Raw genomic sequence first — 9184 nt, 5'->3', positions numbered from 1 at the left:
GCTCACAGCAACCTCCAACTCCTGGGCTCAAGCGAGTCTCCTGCCTCAGCCTCCCAAGTAGCTGGGACCACAGGCGCCTACCACAACGCGCGGCTATTTTTTTGTTGCAGCCATTATTGTTTGGCGGGCCCGGGCTGAATTTGAACCCACCACCTTAGGTGTATGTGGCTGGCACCTTAGCCGCTTGAGCCACAGGCGCTGAGCCATATTTTTATATTTTAAAGTCTGTTATTAACCAACATCTCTGCAACAACATAAAATGTTTATCTAAATTTAAACTACAATTTCCTTTAAATTTCTTTGACCAGAAGACTTTAAGTGAAAAGACTTTCTTTCTTTTGGAACGAGAAATACTTTCATCACCTATATAATCACTGTACTGATAATTTTTTTTTTTTTTTTTTGAGACAGAGTCTCACTATGTCATACTCAGAGTGCTGTGGCATCCCAGCTCACAGCAACCTCAAATTGTTGGGGCGTAAGCGATTCTCTTGCCTCAGCCTCCCAAGTAGCTGGGACTATAGGCACCCACCATAACACCCAGCTATTTTTTGGTTGCAGTTGTCATTGTTTTTTAGCAGGCCTGGGCCAGACTCGAACCCACTAGCCTCGGTGTATGGGGCCAGCACCCTACTCACTGAGCTATGGGCACCAAGCCTTTTTTTTTTTTTTGAGACAGGTCTCACTCTGTTGCCTGTGCTAGAGTACACTGGTGTCATCAAAGGTCACTGAAACCTCAAACTCCTGGGCTCAATCGATCCTCTGGCCTCAGACTGCTGATTAGATGGGACTATACGCATGCACCACCACATCCTACTAATTTTTCTATTTTTTTCTTGCTATGTTGCTCAGGCTGGTGTTGAACTCCTAGTCTTAAGTGATCCTCCCACCTGACCCTCCAGAATGGTAGGATTACACGTGTGAGCTACTGTGCCTAGCCATAATAATATAATTTTTCAAAAAATCATAAGCATACCAGTCTGAGCAAGAGACAAGACTCCATCTCTACTAAAAACAAACAAACAAACAAAAATAGCTGGATGCTATGCCCAGCCCAGCACCTGTAGTCCCAGCTACTCGGGAGGCTGAGGTAAGAGGATCACTTGTGCCCAGGAGTTTGAGGTTGCTGTAAGCTATGACGCCATGGCACTCTACCCAGGGCAACTGAGTGACACTGTCTCAATGTAAAAAAAAAAAAAAAATCATAAACACACACAGTGAAATTTTACTGGGAATCACCTATTATGAAACAAATGGAGCTTCCTTTCTTCATTAGTTCATGTATCTGTGGATTACTATAATTTATACAATAAGACATGGTTCAGTGACAACTCATGACTCTTTCTTTTCCATTCTAATAGATGTAAGCACTGAGAAATCTTCCCATAAATAATGGGAACAAGTAGGAATGAACTAAGAGAAGAAGGGCATGCCAGCCAATTCTAGCAACCCTTTTAGTGATATATGCCAAAAATCTTAGTGAACATTCATCAAAAATGTTTAATGCTTGATCCACTGACATAATTAAACATAATTAAAATCTTCCTCCAATTTTATTGAAAACACGGAAAAATGATGTGTTATATAATCATTGCAGTCATTCACTTTCTTAGCACCTACAAAAATGTTTTCTGTTGTCCTTTGATTGCTATGTTCTGACAATGTAAGGTTCTGGCTTGGTATAGTAACTATGCTATTTAGTATGGTAGGCATGGGCAACTGAAAATGGGGGAAGTAGGAAAGAAAATAATTAGTAAAGAGTACATTTGGAAGATGAAGATCCAGAAATGGATTCCTTTAAAACTTACCTGGCTTACATTCCCTTCGCAAGTCTTGATGTGCCCCAGGTGTACAGTGAGTACCCACAGCATTAAAGGAATTTCCAGATCCTCAGCTTTTTTTTTTTTTTGAGATAGAGTCTCACTTTTTCATCCTCCACAGGCGCCAAGCCTAGATCCTCAATTTTACATGTATTCTAAGAATGTGCCTGTGATTAACCCATCTCTCCCCTTTGCCTTCTGGTAATTTATCAGCTTAAATTCTGAGCAAGAGGGCACACTGGGATCCTCCTAGCTTTGGAAGGAACTTTCTTACCCTACTAGGAGAGGTGTCAGTCTGTGTGCTACTGTCCTGGGCTTCTGGGTGAGGGATAGCCAGCCTGCTCTTCCAGTCCCGAAGCTGGCCAGAGAGGACCTCCAGAATGACAAGAGAGCTCAGCAGGTTATCCTCCAAGTCATGTCGAGACAAGGTAGTCAGATCTGGAGGCCAGCTGCAGCAGGAAGACAAGAAAATGAGGAAAAGGGGAGTGGAAAGGGATAGGAGTAGTGGGTCCAGTGTAATGGAGCTCACAAGGCACAAGGACATAGGGGTGCTTACCCATGCAGGAGGTGCTCTGTCTTAGAAGTACTGTCCTTGGTTCCCACTGTGTCTGTCTGGGATGTGCTTATACTTTTTCCTTGGGGTGCTGGAGGAGTAAACCAAGTTCCGACTGAGCAAGTAGAAAAAGGAGTAGTGACTATCGCAGCATCCCGAAGTGCAGAGGGAAGAAGTAAGCTTTGGCGTAGATTTTCCAGCATGACTGAGGTATTTACACCTTTTTCCAGCCATGCTAGTGGAGACGTCCAGTGCTCTGTATCAGAGTTGAGAATACTACCACCATTTTCCACTTTGGGGCTTGGAGCTGCTGGGAATTCCATTTCTACTGGATTTGGTGTCAGACATGTGGGCGGAAGATTTTGCCCATTTGAGACAAGGGCTTGATCTCCCAATTCAACTTCCTCTGGGAGTGTGGGAAAGTTCGTTTCTCTTTCCTCCATAGGTCTATGTTCCACAGTTTCCTCCCCTGAGTCTACATGATTGACAGGAAAATCTGCTGCCAAAGCAGCTGAAGGAGAAAGCCAGAACATGGAGGATGGCAAGAAGGCATTACTTTCAGAAGGTACTAAGTCTTTAGGCACAGCCTCAGTCCTCTGGCTTTCCTTGGAGCAGCAAAGTTGTTGCTCAGAACTGGGATTTGGGGGATACTCAAAGAGATGGGATAAAGGATCCTGAAATGTAGGGTTCTCAGGAATAGCAGCAACCCCTTCTGGAAAGCTGTCTTCTGTGCAGGGTGCTACCTCCTTTCTCACCAGATCTCCTGACCTCAAAATTTCATCTAAAGAGATGCTATTTGTCTCTGCCATCGTATCTAAATGGACCTCAAATGTAATGTTCTCCTGCTGCTCCACTGGAGAGGGTACAAAGACCATGGTTTTAACTACATAGTCATCTAGTAGATCTACTGCTTCCTTAGATGTTTTGGGAGTAGAGATGGTTTGGGGAATCACATCTAGAGGTTGTTGATCTGATTCATGCTGACAATCTTCTAGCCACTTTGAGGAGTGATTGGATTGTTCTGAAGGGGAGTCTGCCATTTTTGCATTGACAAAATCCAGTGGCGATGAGTTGTTGCTGCCTTCCTGCCAAAGCAAAGAAAAGTAGTTGACTAAGGAAGTCAGTTCAATTCCCAACATACAATTATGGGTGAAAGATACTGTCCAAACTCAAAAAAAGGAAAAAGTTCTCATTACCTCTGCTTAGGTAAAGATTTGGCTGATCCTTGCTGCTCACAGCAAAGACCCAGTAGTAGGGAAAGAAAAACTAGTAATCCATTTCGGGGCCTTCCAAGTGAACTAGCCTATATTATTAAAAGGCTGAGAATATACAGAGGGTACCAAAAAATATATACACATTTTAAGAAAGGAAAAAACTATATTAAAATTATAATACTCAGACTGGGCACAGTGGCTCATGCCTGTAATCCTAGCACTCTGGGAGGCAGAGGCGGGTGGATTACATGAGCTCAAGGGTTTGAGACCAGCCTGAGCAAGAGCGAGACCCCATCTCTACTAAAAATAAAACTGAGGCAAGAGGATTGCTTAAGCTCAAGAGTTGGAGGTTACTGTGAGCTATAATGTCACCATGACACTCTGCTTAGGACAACAGCTTGAGACTTTGTCTCAAAAAAAAAAAAAAATTATAATACTCAATACGTACCAACAACAAAAGATGAATATAACTCACATTTGAGCACCTTTTATAATTGCAGAAAGTCAAATGTGACTTGAGGTCTTGAGTATTAGAATTTTAATATAGTTTTTCTTTTCTTTTTTAGAGTCTCATTCTGTTGCCCAAGCTAAAGGCCATGGCCTCAACCTAGTTCACAGCAACCTCAAATTCTTAGGTTTAAGTGATCCTCCTGACTCAGCCTCCCAAGCAACTGGGACTAAAAGTATCCACCACAACACCCCGCTAAATTGTTAGTAGAGAGGTGGTCTTGCTCTTGCTCGGGCTGTTCTCTAACTCCTGAGCTCAAGATATCCTTCTGCCTCGGCCTCCCAGAGTTGCTATGATTACAGGTGTGAGCCACCAATCCCAACCTTTTTTTCCTTTAATGTATATACACATTTTTAGCACCCTCTGTAAATTCATATCATGGATAGATAGTAGTGTGAAGGTGACACTGCTCCTCCCTATTCTTAACTCTAGCCTATTCCTAACTCCACTACTAAGGGAACAAGTAGGAGGGGTCCACAGGGTATGAGTGAAGGCTCAAGCTGTCAGAATCTAGAGTTGGCACAAGATCTTTCTCCCTTCTGGAATAGATAGGAATTTGGGGACCAGAGTTAGTACATGCAGCAGACAGCCATGAACTCCAGGGAGATAAGGCAACATCAGCCTGTGTCAGTGACCTAGTCTCCCTGGTCCACAAGAGCTAAAGGTGTCCAAACACATCAAACGCACTAAGCCCTTAGGATTTGAGCTTTTGCCTTTGCAACAGAGAAGACTGAAAAGCAGAGAGAGTTCCTCCTAGTGCCCTGACAAGGGACTGAAACCACCCCCACCCCCACTCTAGTGCTGAGTCACAGGATAAGACAAATTTACTTTCTGCTGCTTGCAGGATTGCTGGACCAGAGACTCAGTGAAGAACAAAAAAAAAAATAGAAATGACTTTAAGTGGATCTAGTAGCCAGAGAAAGAACAAACTCTAAGACAGTTAGGAAAGGTTGACTTTAACAAAGCAGATGACTATTTGAGCAACAAAAAAATAGGTTACTTAAGATTCAAATACAACATATACACACACAGAAGGGCCTTCTAGAAATAAGTACAGCCAGACAGAGAGGTTCATGCCTGTAATCTTAGCACTCTGGGAGGCCAAAGAGGGTGGACTACCTGAGCTCACGAGTAAGCTCAGGCAAGAGGGAAACTGCCATCTCTAAAAACAGCTGAGCCTTGTGGCGGGGGCCTATAGACCCAGCTACCTGGGAGGCTGAGGCAAGAAAATCGCTTGAACCCAAGAGTTTGAGGTTGCTGTGACCTAAGATGCCATGGCACTCTACTAAGGGTGACCAAGTGAGACTCTCTCAAAAAATAAAAAATAAAAAATAATTAAAGAAAATCTTTTTTTGAGACACAGTCACCCTGGGGTTGAGTCTCAGTCTCACCAAAAAAAAAAAAAAAGAAAAGAAAAAATTTTTATTTGAGACAGTCTCACTCAGTGGCTTTAGGGTTGAGTGCTGTGGTGTAGTAGCTCACAGCAACCTTTTTTTTTCTTTGAGATAGAGCCTCATTATCCCCCTGGGTAGAGTGCCGTGGCATAACTCACAGCAACCTCCAACTCCTGGGCTCAAGTGAGTCTCCTGCCTCCGCCTCCCAAGTTGCTGGGACCACAGGCACTTGCCACAACACCTGGCTATTTTTTGGTTGCATTCATCATTGTTTGGCGGGCCCGGGCTGGATTCGAACCCGCCACCTTAGGTGTATGTGGCTGGCGCCTTAGCCACTTGAGCCACAGGTACCAAGCCAGCTCACAGCAACCTTAAACACTTGGGCTCAAGTGATCCTCTTGCCTCAGCCTCCTGAGTAGCTGGGACTACAGACACCTGCCATAATGCTAGCTTTTTTTTTTTTGGAGACAAGGTTTCACTCTTTCCTACTCAGGCTGATCTCTTAAGTCCTGAGCTCAGGCAATCTACCTGCCTTAGCTTTCCAGAGTGCTAGGACTACAGGCTAGAAGTAAGTACTGGTTTAAATAAAAAATTTCTGTAAAAAGAATTGAAAAAGAGGATTATCAGAGTTGAGATTGGAATTACTGGCCTGGATAGGTAGAAAAAATACCTTAAAGCAAAGATAAAAATACAAAGCAATGTAAATCTGAGGGAAAAACCAAGAGAACTGGAAGATAAACCCAGAAATTCTAACATCTGAATAAGAGAAATTATAGGAGAAGAGAAAATTTATACAGATGAGGAACTGATTAATAAATATCAGAAGAAAATTTCTCCAAGGTAAAGAAAGACCTGAGACTGACAACGTAACAGCTCACTAAGGTCTATGCAGGACTGACAAGGAAAGATGCATGTCTACTCACATAATTGTAAAATTTGACAATGAAGACAAAACTATTTCAGAAGCTTCAGACACACCAATTATTTACAAAAAAAAAAAAAATCAGACTTACATGAAATTTCTCATTTATCACAGTGGTAAGACTTAAAAACATGAAGTTGAGCTGAAAAGGGCTTCTGATATTCTAGCACTATTCTATTTATTGATCTGGGCATTGGGTATTGGTTACATGGATATGTGCTTTATACTAATGTGTTATGCTGTTGTTTTACTGTACTTTCATGTATCTTATTTCAGCTTTACAGTTGTTCTTTTGAAGCACTAAAGGAAAGTGGGAAAAGGGATTGGCAAAGAGATACCAAGCAGAAGCAAATAAAGAGAATGGAGGTAGTAATATTAATACCGGTTTATAGCACTATTATGATAAATGACGTAATAGAAAATATGTGACATGAAAAATATAAATTAGTCTGCACTAAACAGTATAGAAGTGACACAGAGAGAGCAAAGAATTTTAGAAATGCAAAAGTACAACTTAAAAGTTTTGTTCTGTTTATGAAATTCCTATTTGATACATTCCTTTTAAAAATCACTTTAAGGGCTCGGTGCCCATAGCTTAGCAGTTAGGGCGCTAGTCACATACACTGGGGCTGATGGGTTCGAACCTCACCCAGGCCTGCTAAACAACAATGAAAACTACAACAAAAAAACCAGCTGGGCATTGTGGCAAGCACCTGTAGTCCCAACTACTTGGGAGACTGAGGCAAGAGAATCACTCAAGCCCAAGAGTCTGAGTTTGCTGTGAGCTGTGATGCCATGGTATTCTACGGAGGGTGAAAAAAAAAATAACAAAAATAAAAATCACTTTAAGGAGAAATATTTGCAAATCATATATCTGCTAAAGGACTGCTATGCAGAAAATATAAAAAACTCCTACAACTCAACAACACAAAAAGAGACCCAATTAAAAAATGAGCAAAAGGCTTGGCGCCTGTGGCTTAAGTGGCTAAGGCACCAGCCACGTACATCTGAGCTGGCAGGTTTGAATCCAACCAGGGCCCACCAAACAACAATGACGGCTGCAACCAAAAAATAGCTGGGCATTATGGTGGGTGCCTGTAATCCTAGCTACTTGGGAGGTGGAGGCAGGAGACTCACTTGAGCCCAGGAGTTGGAGGTTGCTGTGAGCTGTGATGCCATAGCACTCTACCCAGGGCAACAGCTTGAGGTTCTGTCTCAAAAAAAAAAAGAGCAAAAGACTTGAATAAATATTTCTCTAAAGAAGATATACATGTGAAAATGGCCAATAAGCATATGAAAAGATGGTCAGTATCATTAATCATTAGGGAAATTCACATGAAAACCACAATGAGATACTACTTCATATCCATTAGGATGCCTCCTATTAAAAATACAGAAAATAGGCTAGGCAAATCCTAGCATTTTGGAAGGCCAGGATAGAAGGATCACTTGAGGGGAGGAGGGAGGGGGAGAGGGTGGAGGGAGAGGGATTCAAGGGTTCACTTCTGTGGTTCATCTTACAAGGGTACAAGTGAATCTTTCTATGAGTAGAATATGAATGTTTTGACATAATAACTAAGAAAGTTACATGAAGGCTATGTTAACCAGTTTGATGGAAGTGTCTTGGATTGTGTGTGCAAACACCACACTGTACCCCCAAAGTGCATCAATGTACACAGTTACCATTCAAAAAAAAAAAAAGAAGGATCACTTGAGGCCAATTCAAGATCAGCCTGGTCAACATGGCAAGACCCTATCTAGAAAAGTAAGAAATTAGCCAAACTCAGTGGTACATGCCTATAATCCCAGCTACTCAAGACACTGAAGAAGAAGCATTGCTTGAGCCCTGGAGTTTGAGATTTCAATGAGCTAGAATACTACTGCATTCCAACCTGGGCACCAGAACAAGACCTTATCTCAAAAATAATCAAAATAAAGCAAATCAACTAATTAAAAAAAAAAAAACCCAGAAAATAACTTTGGCAAGGATGTGGAAAAATTGGAACTCTTGTGCACTGTTGATAGGAATGTAAAATGACCAGCCACTACGAAAAACAGTATGGTGGTTCTTTAAAACAATGAAAAACAGATTTACCATATGATCCAGCAATTCTGCTTCTGGATATATAATCAAAAGAATTGAAAGCAGGGTCTCAAAGAGATATTTGTACACTCCTGTTCATAGCAGCATTACTTACAATAGCCAAAAGGTGGAAGCATCCCAAGTGTCCATCAACAGTTGAAGGGATAAACAAAATGTAGCATATATATACAATGGAACATTATTCAACCTTTTAAAGGGAAAATTCTGATACATACTACAAGGTGGATGAATCTAGGAGATATCATCTTTTCTTTGTTTTTTTGAGACAAAGTCTCAATCTGTCGCCCTGGGTAGAATGCCCTACTCTTCCAAGACCAGGGCAACTTCCAAGTCTTGGGCTCAAGCCATCCTCTTGCCTCAGTTTTTCTATTTTTAGTAGAGACAGGGTCTCGCTTTTTGTTCAGGCTGGTCTCAAACTCATGAGCTCAAATAATCCACTCGCCTTGGCCTCCCAGAGTGCTAGGGCATCGCTGAAGACACCATCTTGAAAATCTTTCAATCATGGCTCTGCACCTATAGCTCAGTAGTTAGGGCACCAGCCACATACACCAAGCCTGGTGGGTTCAAATCTAGCCAGGGCCTGCTAAACAACAATGACAACTGCAACCAAAAATTAGCCAGGCGTTGTGGCGGGCACCTGTAATCCCAGCTACTTGGGAGGCTGAGGCA

At 42.1% G+C, this 9184-nt stretch overlaps 1 protein-coding gene across 2 annotated transcripts in view; it reads right to left on the bottom strand.

The window, feature by feature from the left end:
- SPAG5 (sperm associated antigen 5) overlaps positions 1-9184 on the bottom strand; it is a 28189-nt gene that overhangs the window by 15233 nt on the left and 3772 nt on the right. Inside the window, exons 3-4 of one of the 2 annotated variants that reach the window (XM_003797150.2) lie at positions 2377-3458; positions 2095-2269 (exon numbers count right to left, since the gene is read on the bottom strand). In XM_003797150.2, the coding sequence (XP_003797198.1) occupies positions 2095-2269; positions 2377-3458 (1257 nt within the window). Of the gene's footprint in view, positions 1-2094; positions 2270-2376; positions 3459-9184 lie in introns of those variants that run through there. The other variant, XM_023517524.1, reaches the window with a different exon arrangement.

This window comes from Otolemur garnettii, unplaced genomic scaffold, assembly GCF_000181295.1.
Source record: "Otolemur garnettii isolate 467f Iridium unplaced genomic scaffold, OtoGar3 scaffold00112, whole genome shotgun sequence".
In the NCBI taxonomy this organism is placed as follows: Eukaryota; Metazoa; Chordata; class Mammalia; order Primates; family Galagidae; genus Otolemur; species Otolemur garnettii.
The sequence above is the reverse complement of the archived record's forward strand: the minus strand, read 5'-3'. Positions and strand labels throughout refer to the sequence as shown.